This window comes from Zingiber officinale, chromosome 4B (assembly GCF_018446385.1).
Source record: "Zingiber officinale cultivar Zhangliang chromosome 4B, Zo_v1.1, whole genome shotgun sequence".
NCBI classification, from domain to species: Eukaryota; Viridiplantae; Streptophyta; class Magnoliopsida; order Zingiberales; family Zingiberaceae; genus Zingiber; species Zingiber officinale.
The window spans coordinates 1,211,326-1,229,134 of NC_055993.1; the positions used below are offsets into that span (position 1 = coordinate 1,211,326).

Consider the following 17,809-nt stretch of genomic DNA (forward strand, 5'->3'; position numbering starts at 1 on the left):
CGGAGATGTTCACTGTACTCATCTGGACCAGACCAAATGCCATGGTGAAATCCCACCTTGGGTGGCCATGATACCAAGGTTTCTTATCAATATATAATAGTGAAATGAAATCTGTAGACAGATAAACACCAAACACGTCATAAACGTTTCACAACAAATTTAGGCACACCATCAGCTCAGATTCCCATTTGAACAATCATTCTCATACATATGGGAAGAGCGCATAATTAACAAGCCAATTCAACAACTCAATTAAATTAGTAGCTAAGCTTACTAGAATACATCATCCAAGACATCTCAACTGCTGTTAGATCAGCTAAGCACACTCAGTTTTTTGATATTTGCTCTTTACCAGTCGGAGCTACAACCTTGGCTGGAGAAATGTCTACCTTTGGGGGCCCTGAAAGGCGCCTAAGGTTTGCGGCGGATGGAATACTGCTTCTGTCCATTGAAGGAAAGGAGAGGCGTTTGGTTGCTGAGAAAGCTGACCCCTTCTCAGGTGTTCGAATGCTATCACAAACTGGGCTGTGGAGTCGGGACCTGGCTCTAGCTGCCTCCGTAGATGCCATGTAGCTAGGAAGAGTTGAGGAGCTGAGGCTTTCATCATCGCCCATTGATGATCCTCCAATGCTGTACCTCCTTCGCCGCTCAGATTGCATGCTGAACGTGCTCCTCGAATCATCATCGATGGAGCACCGGCGGCCTCTTGGGCTTTCTGATTTCTTTCTGCTCACAACAGATGAAGTCCTGGTGCGTGGGGTTGCGGGTGAGTGAAGACCGGAAGGCCGACTTCGCTTCTGAGATGCTGATGGAGTGCATTCTGAACTAGTATCACAGTGTTTTGTTGTGCGCACAATGAAACTGCGGCTAGTGTTCTTTACGGAGGCATGATCTTCCTTTGTGCTTTGATTCTCCCATGGCCTCGCTGCCATCCAGCGCCCCAGCCAGCTCCATCCCCATTCGGTATTGCTTGGGTCGGTGAATACTGGAGTCAGGGATCTGGATGAGCTCCTCCACTGAAACAGGAAAACTCAAAATAATATTTTGGAAGTAAAAAAAATAAAAGTATAAAAAAATGTAACAATCGCTAGTTCAAAGTAAGCAGTAATCTAGTGCAATGGAAAATGCCCACTACCTGATGTGAAAATGCATAAGCTAGAGCTCTTTCTCTTCTTATAGTGGCTTCCTGTTTATTCAGCAGTTTAGCTTCAATTTTCTCTTTGGGCTGAAGGCTATCATCCCATTCATCCGCAATCTGTCATCAAATATTGAATATTAGTCTACCATAGGCAAAGTTCAATTTGGAAGAAAAGATGAGGCAAGCATGAATAAATAACAAACAGATGCATGTCCAATCTAAAATGAACATGAATGGTATCGTAAGACAATAAGGGTAAATTAGATCATCATGAACAATCCAAAACTAGCAAGACATTATATGAAACTCTTGAATGAGAACTAAAGTAGAATTCAAGGTAGAAAGACCAAAAACCTAAATCATGCGTTCCAAAGAGGTTAAATATCAATCAAAATAATAATCTTTTCAATCCATATAAACCAATACAAATGCTGCTCCATTCTCACTACAATATATATATATATATATATATATATATATATATATATGATAATACAGAAGTATATTATTATTCATATATGGAGATGTTGCTTGCTGGAAACATATATAAATGTGAAAATAATAATAATTAATTGACAAGCATAACAATTGAGCATGCAGAGTAAAGGATCAGGACCAAACTTTGTATAAGTAATATGTGGTCCCATAAAGATAACAGATAACTCCAAGCTCAATATAAACAACAATTTTCTCTGAACTGAAACTTATCAGAAATGATGGTATTAAAGAGTAATCAGGTATCATGAACAGTCATAAAGCTAGGAGAAATTATACGAATCTGGAAAATCAACAAGGCCAGTTGGGAAAAAAGGCACAAAAATTTAATAAATAAGGCCATTAGATTCGAACAGGTTGGTATCAAGTTAAGGCAATGACCCATCAATCCCTATGACAGCATGAACACTCGACTCTCAAGATGGGACTTGAAAAGGATCAGGCGGTCACAAGATCAAATTTTCCTACACAATAAACCATGTAAGTCAAAAACATCATCTATGTCCATATGTTCAGTGTAGAAGAAAATTCATTTAAAATAGTGATTCAACAGGGTGCATCATACCATTCTTCCATCTACAAGTTGTACAATAGAATGGAGTAGCAACAATAGTTCTTAATTGAGAGAGAGAGAGAGAGAATTTGGAATTAACTACTGTTTTCATGAATGAAAATCACTTCAAAGATTGTGAAATGTATTGAACTATTAGTTCAGCATAGCATTTTTAAAGAAAAAATCTAGTAAGCTTCATTACAGCACATCCCATCCACATCAAACAGGTTCCAATGACCTTTAAAGCATCTGCCGCTAATCAAAGTTAATGTTGTATAATATTTTTTTTCTAGTAGTTTTAGTTTAGCCTTCCCTGATTCTGAGTTTCAAGCCATGTGTAAAATAATGTTGCAGATGATGACATAAATTGCATACATACCTTTACTTTCTCTAGTTCTTTTTCAAGTTTCCGCTGTAGATGCCTCTGTAGAGCCTGGTTTTCCTCTGTCATTCTGACCCGTCTTGAATGTATCTGTGCCTGCACTCTTGCCATTGTTTGCATGCACTGCAAAGTGTTTGTAGTTTGAGATTTGACCGCATTTCCATCCAGCACTCTCTTCAGCCTATTAAGCCTCCGCAAAGTTCTAAATGTTCTTCTTGCCTTCACAAAGTTTTCAGTGAGACAATCTTATCGTATAAGAAGCTTCAAGACAATAAATGCAGCAACTCATACACTTCATCTCCTGACAAGCTTTCTCATAATTAAACACATAGGTTTCATTAAAAGGTTACTCTTCACAGCATAAGTAGCTTAGTGCATGCACACAACCAGATTAAAACTTCTAAAAATAGTGTAAAGCAAAAGATGGCGTCCACCACTAAACAAAAAATAGCACAAATTATATTACTGCTCTCAGTAATGGGATCACAGAAATTACAAATAACAATGTTCCCCTACTTTAAATCAGCGGCATATGCTTACTATATCAATTTGACAAAGTATCATTAATGATTTAGTGGTTTGGTACTCTTACTTTTGGTTGTCTATGTTGGTGCAATTTCTCCTGGGTCAAAGTTGACCAAGTTGACTCAAGCTTGAATCTTGATATTTGAGTTTTGATGTTTGACAATATATGGAGATTGCTGGTGCAATTATCCATCTGGGAGATTGACAATCAAAGGTTGACCAGAAGTCAAGTAGGTTAAGATTAACTAAATACTTGACTGGGAAAGTCCTAACGGGAGGTTAGACAAGGGCAAGACCAACGAGATGGCCAACAAAAGAAAAAAAACTAAATGAGTCGTGGAGGATCAAATATTTGGTATGGAAAGTTCTGATAAGTAAAGTCGGGTAGTTGGAAAGTTCAAGTGAGTGAAACCTAGTAGTTGGAAAGTCCTGATGAGTGAGGCCTGGCAGCTAGAAAGTCCAGGTGAGTGAAGCTAGACAGTTAAAAATCTAAGTAGATCAAAGGTTGAACAGACACTTGGCACGAGGAGAAAAGTCCAAGTGGGTCAAAGGATTGATCGAACACTTGGTGGAGAAAGAGTGACTAGATGTTAGGCAATGAGAAGTTCCAATAGGTCACGGTTGACCGGATGTTGAGCAAAGAACCTCAGGACTCAGGTTTAGGAGCTAAGGTTGTCAAATCGATTAGGATAATCGATTTGGCAGAACTTAAGTGATTAAGCTCTAGCTTAATTGCTTAAGGCTCAAAATCACAAGAACAGAAGGGTACTGAATCGCTTAGGGTAAGCAATTCAGCAGACCTTAAGCGATTAAGGTAATCGCTTAAGAAACCGTATGTTCAAAACAAAAGCTAGGGTAAGCGATTAAACAGGGAAGCTTAATCGCTTACAACGTTTCTCGTGATCGAGAAGAAGGGAGTGAAATCAATCAGACTAATAGATTCCACCCTTCTTAAGCGATTAGGGTGATTGCTTAAGGTCCTTTATGTGAAGAAACAGAAAGGTTGGTAAGCGATTAAGTAAAGTTGCTTAATCGCTTACGGTCCTTTTAGCAATCGAACATAAAAAGGCGTAATCAATTAGAGTAATCAAGTACGCCCTACTTAAGCAATTGGGGTATCACTTAAGGTTCGAAAACATAGTCATTCTGCAGGTTCAGATCGAGCTGCTGACGTGGTAAGCGATTAGGAGAATGCCTAATCGATTACAGCACCCAAAGAAGCCCTAGAAAAGGTTTTTCGTGACCATTATTCAGCAGTTCTCCTCTCTATTTCTTCACGACGACTCATCGCCAGTTCTTGGGAGCTCAGGGTTGAAGTGCTGCTATATTTCCTAGCTTAAAGAGGCTTCTACATCAACAAGAAACTAAGCAAGAAGAGGTTTTTCACTTGTAATCTTGTATTTACTTTTTGCATTGTATTGTATTCTTGTTGAGTGTGTTGAGAGTGTTGTACGAGGTTTCTCCACCTCCGGAATGTTTCTGAGGAGTGTTTTTGATAGTGGAGAATGTGCTCATGTGTGGATCCTTGGATTAGTCACCTCGTTGAGGTGGATACCAAGTAAATCCTTTGTGTTAGCATTGGTGGAGTATTCGCTTTGGTTTTCCGCTACAAGATCATCCCCCCTAGCTCCGAGAGTGTCCCAACAGTCAAAACAAGAACAGAGTTGCTTGCTTTATCATCTCACAATACTACCCAATTGTTTCACCTTTGTTTGGTTAAAAGAAGCCAAACAAACAGAAAGTGGCTTAACAAATGTATATGGCCAACTGCCACCAAGTAAAAAATAATAATCATTTTTTAAAAGGAAAATTATGGAACAAATGAAAAAACACAATAGGCAGGCTAGAGCACTAAGATTCTAGCATAACCAATGACCGATCAACTCACACCCAAACCAGACCGAATTGCTTGCATAAAGAACTTGTGCAGAACAGTTTTTATATGCCCTCTGAGAATTCATGGAGCAACCCATTTCTCTTAAAAAATGGTGAACGGGATGACAGTTTCATGTCATATCTGCATGCCACCAGTTAGAGGGCCGAAATACCAAGCATTTTCACCATGGATTTTTAACCAAACATAAAGAGGAAGGTGGGAAAAGAATAAAATAGAAACATTACCTGGTAACCTCGGTAGGCAGACTGAATCTTGATGGCAGCAATCACTTCGCTTGATTCACCAGCATGCCTAGTTGCAGAAGTGGCCAGGCGAACAACCTCTGCAGCAGCCTGTGCTGCGACAGCTGCAGCCTCTGCAGCAACAGCACTAGCGAGCGCCACCGAGTAGGCATGCTTATTCTGTTCATTTCCATTCTCGATCAGCTTAGCCTCCTGAAGAGGTGCTGGTAGCAACAGTTGAGCAGCACCGACAGCAGTAGTTTCCACTTCTTTTATAGGGAGTGAATCGGAAACCTTGGAATAATCAAGACTCTCCTTAGGATCTCCTTGACAACACTGCGGAATGAAGGCCCTCTTGACAGCACTAAACCACTTTCCTTTTATGCCCATGTCCACTTTCTTTCTCCTGAGCGATTTTCAACTTAGCTAAATCACTCTTGTGAATGGAACTGCAGAGGATAAGAAGAAATAAACCAACACGCAAGAAGAAATCATAACATCACGCACCCATGTTCAACCACAAAGTTTGGACTTGTTACAACGTATAAAATTATCAGAAGACTATGAAGAGCATCTAGGTGAAAAGAATGTTTTTTGCCTTAGCCACTTTATTCAACGAAATTAATTTTTTATAATAGTAAAACCTTACAAAGAAAGAGATAGCGAGAGAGAGAGAGGAGGGGGTGCAAAAGAACTAGAACAGAGCTAAAAACCAAATGACAATTTTTAGTTCAAGGACACACCTTTGCCAAAAAACACATTTCAACCAAAAAATCAACTATAGGTATAAAAAAACAAATGAAGAACAAGGAGGTCCCATCAACCCAAAAAGGATTTGCTTTCTGTATTTCTCTTTCAACTGCTGAGAAGGATCAGCAGCACAAAAAGGATTAAATCAGGAACATCAACCAAGAGGAAACAGAAACCGGGAGGTCGAATGAAAAGGGGAATCAAAATTGTAGCAATAAATGAGAAGTTTTCCAACCACGATTACCTAACTACACTAACGGCGAAATGGCAGAAGCAACAACCGAAAAGGTCCTCGCTTTCTTCCACACGGTGCTAAGAGTAAAAGAGATCCAACGAACGAGGTCTGGCGGAAAGATCACGTCAAAGACCGAAGAGAACTTTTTTAACCTCGCCCCACCTCCTTTACCCCTTCTATCGGGCGAGAGTGGGATCAGATCTCGGCTCGGAGATCGGAAGACGTAGAGGAAGCCTCCGCTCGCGGCCACGCTCGCGGCGCTGTCCGCCGGGGCCCCACTTTGGCAGGAAGGGCAGGATATCCCGCCTCCACCAGCCTGCCTTCGCCTCTCGGGCCTCGCCCCCTTTGAGCTGTCACCATCGCTTGCGTTGCCGTTTTTAAGGATGAGGCAGATGCCATTCCGCTCCTCGCTCTATCCCTTTTTTTATTATTATTATTTTCCTTTTTCTTTTTCTTTTTCTTTTTTTCATCTCTCTCGATGCCTTGACGCCGTCGGATCAGGTAACCGCCCGTGTTTGGCGTCGAACGTCGAAACGGGCAAAACGGATGGGGCTACTCCTTCTAACGAGGTCGGGTTCGGTCCGTTTCCGGTGAGGTTATTTAACTCTCACCGCTAGAGTGGAATCGTGTCGTCATTTGGTTGGCCGGAGGACGCGATGCTAAAACCAGCAACGTGTCAGTAAACCAACTTAACTGGGAATACCATCAAGCATTAATTAATTCGACAACGTCTTCCAATTCGAACAAAATCTAATAATATATATATAGCCTTATTAATTAATATAATATAATATTTTAATATTTAATTAATTTAAATAATAAGAAGACAAAGGTAAAAAACATGGGATATTGATAATTCGCTTATAATTTAACTCATTTTGTAAATAAAATAATTTTTTATTTTTTAGACAAAACTCATCTATATCCCGAGTGATCTTATGCTCCATTAGCCAACGTCATGCTCTCCACACAGTGATATCTCAAACTTCATCAAATGTGTTAAACGATTTCCTCTTAATCCAAATGTACAGCGCAGAAGTTAAATTTAAATACGACCTTTCATTTTCAAAATAATTTTTTTATCATATATTTTACACTTATAACATTAAATATTTCTAAAGATTTTTAAATTTAGGTCCGATTATGTGTTGCCATGCTCTCCTCTGTAATTGTCCTTTCTTATTCCGCCTTATCAGGATATCTTTTATTAAAATTTACAATGACAAATTATTTTCTGAATAAGTATAACTTCATCTTGGGAGTTTGTGTGCAACGATCAAATACTCATGTGGTTAATTAATATTATAAAAATGATACTTATATATTATATGATGATATGATATTATTTATTTTGGATATAGACCCTTATGGTTTTATTTTTAAATTCTTCTCAAAATATCTTATGTCAATGGAGATATCTTATATCTATTTAAACTCATGATCTTTTTCAAATATTTCTAATGTGAGACTTTAATTGAATCCCAACCACCTTCCTTTCAAACGAAAGACCACAATTACTCTCATAGTTTGAGTCTCTCCGCGAGCATTCGGTCACTCTTGACTTGCTTCGAGCTTACCCATGAGCATTTAGTCACCCGAATATGTTTCGGGCCTCTCCGTAGTATCCGGTCACCCTGATCTACTCTGGACCTCTCCGTAAATATTCGATCATCCTGACCTACTCCAGGCCTCCCTGTGAGCATCCACGTTCAGTCACTCTTAACCTACTCCGAGCATCTCTACTAGCATCCAATCATCCTGACCCACTCTCAGACCTCTCTACGAGCATCTGGTCACCCTGACCTACTCTAAGACCCCCCCAATGAGCATCCGGTCAACCTTACCTGCTACAGACCTACCCTCAACTTCGTTCAAGGTCACCCCACATGACATTTGATCTGGACCATGACTCTGATACCATTTGTTATGCAAAAGGATATCTACATATCTCTATAATGACTTGATATTGTCCACTTTGGGCCTAGACACTCATGACTTTGCTCTTGAGCTCTTCCCAAAAGACCTCATGTTAATGGAAATATCTTACATACTTTTAAACTCATGATCTTTTCTAAATCTTTCCAATATGAGACTTTGATTGAATCTCACATTGTAAAGATTTAGAAAAAATCATGGGTTTAAAAAAGATATAAGATATCTTCATTGGTATAATGCCTTTTGGGGAGAGCCCAAGAGTAAAATCATGAGGTCATAAACCCAAAGTGGACAATATCATGTCATTGTGTAGATATGTGATCCTAATAAATGGTATCAGAGTCATGACACAAACCAGATGTCATATGGGGTGACCTTGAACAAAGTTGAGGGTAGGTCCGGAGCAAGGCAGGGTGACCGGATAATCGCTAGGAGGCCCCGAAATAAGTCAGAGTGATCAGATGTTCGTGGGAAGGCCCGAAACATGTCAGGGTAATCAAATATTCATGGGGAGGCCTCAGAACAAGTCAGAGTGATCGAATGCTCGCGGAGAGGCATGGATCAGGTCAGGGTAACCGAATGTTCGCGAAGAGGCTTGGAGCAAGACAAGAGTGACCGGATGTGGATGCTTGCGGAGATGCCCGGAACAAGTCAGGATAACTAGATGCTCGCAGGGAGACCCGGAGTAGGTCAAGAGTGACCAGACGCAGATACTTGCGGGGAGGCCTAGAGTAGGTGTGACCGGATGCTTGCGGGGAGGCCCGGACCATGAGAATAATTGTGGTCCTTCGTTTGAGGGGAGTATTAGTACCCCCAAGGTAATTTTGATGTAATCAACCAAGTCAGGTCAGGTTCTGTTGGTATTTAACTCTTGTGTCTAAGTGTGCAGGAACTTAGGAGCACAGGAAGTCGAGTGAAAGACTCAGATAGCGAGAAAGATGATACAAGAGAGAGCCGAAGGACTAGGTGCGTCCGAGGTATGAGGTGCTACCGAAGAGTACGCAGACAGACAAGAAGGAGGCACGCGGTGTTCTCTGAGGGATGAGAAGCCGAGTGGAAGTTTGCTCGAGAAGGTCGGAAGTTCAGTTCAAGTGAGCCTTATTCTGAATGGTTGAAATCACCAAAGTGAGTGGAATCAGAGTGAAAGATCCGGACCAATGCGAGTGGAAGCAGAGTAGAAGACCTGGACTAAAAAATCAACACCAAGTTGAATTTTTGGTCCAGGTGCCCGGACCCTACGGGACAGCCCAGGGGCGCCTTGTTTCAGCGGTTTCGCGGAGCGGGTTTAACCCGGTCTGAGCGGCCGAAATTGGTCCAGACGCCCGGACTGAAAAAGTTATTGGCACGCCTGGTGTCGTGAGCCGTTGTGACAGGGATAAAAGTTTATCCCCCTCCAGGCGCCTGAAACCCTTCCAGACACCCCGACTAGGGCTATAAATACAGCCTTGGTCTCAGAAGGTGATAACAACACTTATAATTGATTATTCTTTAGTTTCGTTCTGTAATTGAGTGTTTCAATTGCTGTAAGAGGTTTATTCATCCAAAAGAGATTGTTTAGTGAGTTTTTCATCTTCCTTGGATTAATAACCTCCCCGATTGTAACCAAGTAAAATCTCTGAGCTTCTTCTTTCTTTGATTAGTTTTCTTTTGTATAAGTGTTTATGTTAATATAGCTATAAAGTCGAGAAGGGTTTGTTTTTATTATGCAGACTATTCACCCCCTCTAGCCGATCGACAAGGGACCCAACAGGAAGGATTATTGGGATTCAATCAAAGTCCCATATTGGAAAGATTTGAAAAATATCATGGGTTTAAAATGATGTAAGATATCTCTATTGACATGAGATCTTTTGGAGAAATCTCAAGAGAAAAGTCATAAGGGCTTAAGCCAAAGTGGATAATATCATGTCATTATGGAAATGTGTGATATCCTTCGGTCCTAACAATTAAATACTTAAAATTTAAATCTCAATTATCAATTATGGTGCATTGTAGGTACTTTTTCTCCTATATAATGACAAACCTAAAGACGCTAGTTGTTCTGGAAGGACAATCACAAGTACTTCCTGATTTATTTGATGGGCAGAATGTGAGGCTTGTCGTTTATCCCATGATTAACTGGATTGTAAGATCTGTATGGATCTTTTGTGAACAATAATAAATATATGCATCGGAAAAATCGATCACTCCAAATATCCATACAAATACAAAATACATGTTTTGATAGAGTGATTATCTTTGTTGCGTGAACGGTACAATCTTGACAGTAATTTTGCTTCAGCAAATCTCAATGCGATAAGAGTGGTCGCACCTTTTTAGTATGAACACAAACATGTCCTTCATTCGTCTCATAAACTCAACATTCGGAGAAGAACAACCTTCATCGTGTTTACAACTACACAAGGTTATTTTGGCCAAGAGAAGAAGAGGAATAAAAGCAAAAACGAAAAGGATGACAATCACCAAAAGGTTACTTGGATTTTTTTTTGTATTCATCCATGAAATACCAAAGGGAAGCATTTTGGTCTTCTTCCATCAATGCTTATTAATCTCTGCTAATCACCATTAATCTTCTTTAATGGGTTGAAAGTTAATATATTAGATTAACTATTAACCCAATAAGTCATTAACTCAATAAAGTAATGAGTCTAACTCATTAATCTAATTATTCTAATCCAAATTCATTTGAGTCTAATCTGGATTCATTTAGATTAACTCACTAATCTTAAGGTCTATAGTATTTTAGTCGAACTAAAATAGACCTATCTCCAAATCAACATGTTCTCTATGTGTGTGACACAATAAGTTCTCATAATGTTGATAATGATTTTAAAATATTTTTAGATACATAGACAATGAGTGACATCTAGCAATGCATCATTACTACCCAAAGGATGAGAATGTTGAGATCTGACATAACTTTTCTATGTCTATTATCTTGTACAACTTAGTCATTCTATTCTTGATATCTAGATTGATCCATGAGACATAGACTGTGACATCGTCTTATTAATCTTTATATTTTTTTTGATCTTCAATTAGACTTACTTAATCAAATAAGTTCAATATCTCATATTGACTTATTTGAGCATGATCATGTATTCTTATATCCTACTTAATCAAGGGGTCTACAAATATCATTTTCGTCGTATAGAAGGAATAGATCTCATCTACATCACTCATATCCCTTCGCATAACTTATTGTTGTTGGTGTAGTTAGCACCGATGGTCAAACTCAGATTTTGATGAATAGAAAATGGTTTAAAGTTAGATATTATGTTTGTTTAACCTCTTTACTGAGTGTGCATGAATTGACGGGTCTAGAGGACCTGACACCAGACTGAAGTCTAGACGTGCAATTATGATAGAAAGTCTAGAGAACCTGACAGCTGGTTGAAGTTCAATCGAGACATTTGATTCCAGACTATTGGCTGAAGTTTAGATATGTGATTTAGGCAAGAAGACCTAGTGAGTCGAGAGGCAAGTCAAGAGATTGCAAATGGTAAGTGAGTTAAGTCAACTAGAGGAGAATGATTCAGTGAGGATGAGTCCTAGTGGGACTATAGGCACTAGTCCATCTTGGATCCATTTTGGAAGTCTAAGTTGAGACCATGACTAAGTTCTAATCTTAATAAGGCAGGATCTAACTCATAAATAAACTATTGGTGCATATATTTTTCTAACTCTATGTTGTAGATACATACGCAGATCTTCAAATTCTGCACGCGTGGCCACTAATAGAGCATGATTCAGAGTTCGGAGTTAAAATATATGGCCTTTGGAAGATTGTTATGTTGAATAGTGATTGGAGGCGCCTCTAGTGGATGGAGTGAATCGAACCGGACCGAATTGGACCGGACCTAACCAAACTAAACTAAATCAGACTGAACCGAAGCAATGGATAAGATCTTAATTATTTAATTAGTTTTTTCTACAGAATTATCAGTAATATCTAAAGTCAAAAAGTTTATCCCAAATTCAATAAATCTGATAATAACAAGTTCATTTATAAAAGGAGGTTAGATGTCCAAGAAAAATACATCAATCTTTTACATTAATCCTTGAATCGTCCTACTGCTATGCTACGATGCTGCTACACCCGACTACTGTAGACAGACCAACACCAACGCACGAGTACATTCAGATCTCTATCTAAGTCTTAAGTAACATTTTGTTTATATTTAATTATTGTATAAAGAAAAATGTAGATGTTGTTACACTTTTTTCTCCGATTTGTGTAATTACAACTATATAGTGAATTACTCATCGATAGATCCAAAGGGTCTGAGTATTGGAGTAGGAGTCGTCGAAGGCTCCAAACCAAGTAAAAATCGACTGTGTTCTGTTTTTTACTTTTATACTTAGTTATATTCTTCTGCGCACCCAGTTTTAAAAAGATGAAAAAAAAAGTTTTAAAATACGCGTGATTCACCCCCTCCTCTTATGTGTAACAATCCTGCAATTGCATACTAGTGATCGCTTTATAGTCGACCTTATTACAAGTGACGTTTGCTGATACCAAAGTAAACAACTCCTTATGTAAAGAACCGTAGTAACTTCAAGTCTAAGAACTATTCATACCAATAATCACTATGAGAATGTAACGATCTATGAAATATTCTCATAATGGGTCAATTCAGTACACATTCTCTAATATATACTCATGTGTCAACTTGATATCTTATATCCATTACTTGTGAGATTAAGTCATCAATTGATATATATATATAGTGCTTAGCGAAAAAATAATTAGTAAAAAAACAGAATGTAAACACAAGAAGTTACTTAGCTCAGAAGTTTCGGCGACTCCTACTCCAAGACCCACGATCTCTCGGATCACATCGACAGACAATCCACTATAAACCTCTTTTGGAACAGCCGGAAGAGAGAATCAAATACAAGTACGAAAAATGAAAAAGTGTAACAACCCACATTTTCCTTTTGTAAGTATAAAAGAATTACAAGAATATTAAATCGTTAACAACATTTTAGAAATGTAGAATCTGAACAGGCTCGTGTGTCGGTGTCGGTCTACCGATAGTAGTTAGATGTCTCAAAGTAATAGTGCAGCAGTAGTACAGCTTGTTCAGAGTAGTAAAAGAGTCGTATTAGCTCGATAATTAGTTCTGTAGCTTCTGTTGGCTGAACAACTCTTTTATTGAGCATTGAGGGTGCCTCCAATATCATCTAAGGCACCTCCAACCTCAAATATGATCCCTTACACTTTAGTCGCGATAAGTGGAGTGGATTGCAGCCTCTATCTACTCAAAGACGCCTTCCAGACCCTGAGAGGTGCCTCCACGCCATGCTCCAAGGTGTCTCCAACCACATGGGAGAAACCTTTGTGCCCTTAAGCGAGGGGTCTTCAACCAATGCTCGAGGGCACCTTCACCCAATGCACGAGGGTGACTTCAATCAATCTAATGCCCCTCCAACACTGATTATCTGTGGCTAAAAATAGATTTTCTCCCATGCAAACAGTGTTAGTCCAAATAATAAATTATACCCTGTAAAATAATGTTAGCACAATTAAATATAAAAAATTATTAATTAGATCATGTCTTTCCAAGATTAAGATCTAGTCATAGTCACAATTTAAGCTTCAAAAATGGATCTAAACTGGACAAGCGCCTAAAGTCCCATCAGGACTCGTCCTCACTAGATCTTTCCTCCAGTTATTTACCTGACCTTACCTGCCAAACATCTAGTCCTCCAGATCTGCTCGGACTTTCTCTGGTCCCTCTTAGTGTCTGTTCAACCTGATCTACTAAGGTTTACCTGTAATACTGAGTTGGCACAATAGATATAAAATACTAAGGTAAAATAATGTTAGCAGTATTCAAGATTTGCTGGTCTGATCAACCGCATGCGGTCGATCTGAAACCAATTGGTCACACATGCTTGGAGTTTACTCCTCCAAGACTTTTCATTACCTAAGATTACCCCTATGTTTATCTAGCTTCACTCACTATGACTTCCATTGTCTGACTTTACTTATCAGGACTTTCACCATCTAAATTCATTCACTAGGGTCTAGTTTCACTCGCTAGGATTTCCATTGTCTTCACTTACCGAGACTTTCACTGCCTAACTTCACTCACTAGGGCTTGACTTCACTTACCTAGACTTCCACTACCTAGCTTCACTCACTAGGGTATATCTTCACTCACGAGGACTTCCACTGCCTAGTTTCACTTACTAGGATCTAGCTTCACTCACTAGGGCCTCATTGCCTGCCTTCACTCACAGGATTTTCCCTTACCTAACTTCCAGTTAGAACTAGTCACTTAGTAGACTTTTTACTTGTCTATCCTCCAGTTAAGACTTATCCTTATCTAACCTCCTATTAGGACTTTTCCTTGCTAGTCATCTAGTCCTGACTTGACTTCTCTCTTCCAATTAGATCAATCCTTAGTCAACTACATTGGTATATTGTCAAACATCGAAATCCTAAAGGTTGATTGCATCAACAAAGTCATCATCGAAAATCTCATCTTTAACATTACTTAATTCATCCATGAGGTCTAAAAATGTGTTAAATTCTTTATTATACACCATCTGTTACTTGTATAGTCAAACTTGTAGACTAAATCAAGCCAAGCCAAGTCTGGCACTATCCCCGGGTAAGTTTATGGCGTGATTGGACTGGTCATGAGAAGCTCATCCGGATTCTCACTATAAGGGCATCTGTATGGTTTGAATATTTATATATGTCACTTTTTCAAAAAGTGACCCACGTCTCTATGTCACATACTTAGTATATTAACATATTTCTTTTATTAACGTATATTTATATTCATTTTAATATTAACACTCATTATTTATAGTCTTACTATCCACTAATTCATCTTTATTCTTATTTTATATTAAATAGATAAATACATTAACTGTGTTTAAAGAATTGAATGTTGACATGTGTATAGGTTGTGGGTGTTATACACCCATCAATATTGATTATAATATCATTTAAGTGTTATAACACTTACACATTAACATCAATGTGGGTAGGGATGATAATTTTCTCTGAATCTGATGGAAGATCTGATATTTGACCTGAATGGAGGAGGGTATGGAGAGACTATCAATATCTGATATCCAACTTGAATACCTGATCTTATATATATATTAATTTTTTTTTCCAAAATCCATTAACTATTTTTGTTGATATTAGAAGTTGGTTATATATATGTTTAATTTATTATTTTTTTAATTATATATATGTTTCTAGTATGATAATTCTAATATATTTTTTTTGAACGATAATAGTTGGATGGAAAGAATAAAAATTATTAGTATAAAAGATATCTGATATTTTAATGAGTATAAAGATGGATATCCGATCCCTGATGGGTATGAGAATAAAGGATATGAAATTCGATCCGAACCTATCCTATTGTCATCCCTAAATGTGGGTGTTGTAAGGGCATTTGTATTAGTTTGAACATTAATATATACCACCTTTTCAAAAAGGAAAAAAAATAGGACTCACATGTCACATATTCATTATATTAATACACCCCCTTATTAACACACACTCACATTTATTTTAACATTAATACATATTATTTGTGAGTCTCACTGCCCACTCATTCCTTTTTCTTTAAATTTTATATTAAATAAATAAATACATTAACTATATTCAAAGAATTAAATGTTGATGTGTGTGTTAAAACACTTACTAACATTGATTGTAATACTATTTGAGTGTAATAACAATTACATGTTAATATTAATACACATCCATATATTCATTTTAATATTAACGTTCATTTTGTGAGTTCCACTATCTATTCATTAATCCTTATTTTTTATACCCACAATTAATTTGCTTATTATTATTTTTTTTAATTTAAATATATTCATTAAGAATGTTTAAAGAATTGAACATTGTTAATGTGTTGGTGTTATAACTATAGGATTGATGCACATGAGAGAGAGGGGTGAATCATATGTATTTAAAAATATTTCTTTACGATTTTGAAATCGAGTTCGCAGTGGAAATGTAACTAAGTGTGAAAAAGGAAGTGAGATGAAAAAGGAAAACAAACACTAACACAAGTTTGTTTTACTTAGCTCGGAGTCTTCGATGACTTCTACTCTAAGACCCACACTCGTTGAGTACTTCTGTTGGGCAATCACTATAAACTCAAAATGATTACATAAATTTAAGTACAATGCAGTAAAATTAAAGTCTTCCGATAATAGAAAGAAGTAGGAGTCTGGTCATTGATTGTCGGAGCAACGTTTCGGTGTTGTAGAAGTCTTCTCAGAGCAATGCACGAGTACAAAAGTCGGAGTGGATGATGTTCTGAAGTTTCTGGTCGAAGTCCTTTTTATAGGCTTTTTTAGGCACCCGAACACCTTCAACGAGGTCTATCCGATCCTGGGACTTCGCTGACTTATCCATGTTCGGGCACTTGGACACAATCAGGCCCTCGGACCGCTAACATGTCCGCACCTCGTCGAAGCTCTATCTCTGAAACTTCATCCATCTCCGGGCGCCCGGACCAGTCTGAGTGCATGGACCCACCCTGACGTATGCTGGCTTATCAGAGTTTGCCACCTCAACTCAGTTAGTCGCCTGTTCGACCCCTTTTTGGGGCGCTTAGACCAACTCTGGGTGTTCGGACCTCTAGGTGCACGGACACGGTCCAAGTGCATGGAGCCTTTTTTCAGCCATCTAATTTCCTACATCACAAGATAATTAGTACAACTAAGTATAACTTACAAAACAAAATTAACACAATATAAAATAAAATGATTATTAATTATATTATGTCTTATCAAAACTAGGATCTAGTCATGATTCTCAGCTTAAACTTCTAAAATGACTTTATGCTGGACCAACACCTATAATCCAACTGGGACTTATCCTCATTGGATCTCTCTCCTCTAATAACTTACCTCACTTACGAGTTGTAGTTACTTGACTTGCTTCTTGACCCACTAGGTTTTTTCTGTCAGTTGTCAAGTATGCAAACTCAATTGAACTTCAGTCAACTGTCAGGTCTCGCAAATCCAATTGGACTTCTTGCCAGATATTAAGTCACACATTGACCTATCTGGTATTTGTGTCAGTTATCATGTCCTCAAACCTACTAGGCTTCAGTCTGGTGTCAAGTCCTCTAGACCCGTCAATTTCTGTACACTCGGTAAAGAGGTTAAACAAACATAATATATAACTTTAATCTATTTATCATTAATCAAAATCTGAGTTTGACCATTGATATTAACTATACCAACAGAAAAACACACTCAAATTGATTATAACATGTTCTAAGTGTTATAACACCTACACATTAATACCAATATAGATGCTCTAAGTCATAAGACTCCGATCCAGATGTAATAAACTATGACTTGGGATATTAAACCTTAGGTGATGGCTTTCACAATCAAGCCCTAAGTTACTCACATATTACATGACTGATTACATAACATTATAATGATGTTTAAAAGTAAAAATAATAATAATAAATTTTAAAAATCATTCACTCTCATAATCTCTCATACCCTTATGTCACTGAGTCTTCAACCCTCTTAATTTAGATAGGTGAATCTTCAAACATCCACCACTTAATCCATGCTCTATGTCATTAAATGTTCCACAAAATATATATATATATATACATTTATAACCCATTAATCAAAAGTTAGGCAGAGTAAATGTTAAATTAA

At 38.0% G+C, this 17,809-nt stretch overlaps 1 protein-coding gene across 2 annotated transcripts; it reads right to left on the reverse strand.

Annotated features, from left to right (window-relative positions):
- Positions 1-120: 120 nt before the first annotated feature.
- LOC121974345 (protein IQ-DOMAIN 3-like) lies at positions 121-6,566 on the reverse strand. 2 transcript variants are annotated; one of them, XM_042525356.1, is made up of 5 exons: positions 6,359-6,566; positions 5,215-5,660; positions 2,566-2,787; positions 1,136-1,255; positions 121-1,016 (listed from the first exon to the last, which is right to left on the reverse strand). In XM_042525356.1, the coding sequence occupies exons 2-5, from the start codon at positions 5,599-5,601 to the stop codon at positions 327-329; spliced, it is 1,419 nt and encodes a 472-aa protein (XP_042381290.1). In that variant the 5' UTR covers positions 5,602-5,660; positions 6,359-6,566; the 3' UTR covers positions 121-326. The 2 variants fall into 2 exon arrangements, with proteins under 2 accessions (XP_042381290.1, XP_042381289.1); XM_042525355.1 differs by having other exon boundaries at positions 6,206-6,566.
- Between the last annotated feature and the right edge of the window lie 11,243 nt (positions 6,567-17,809).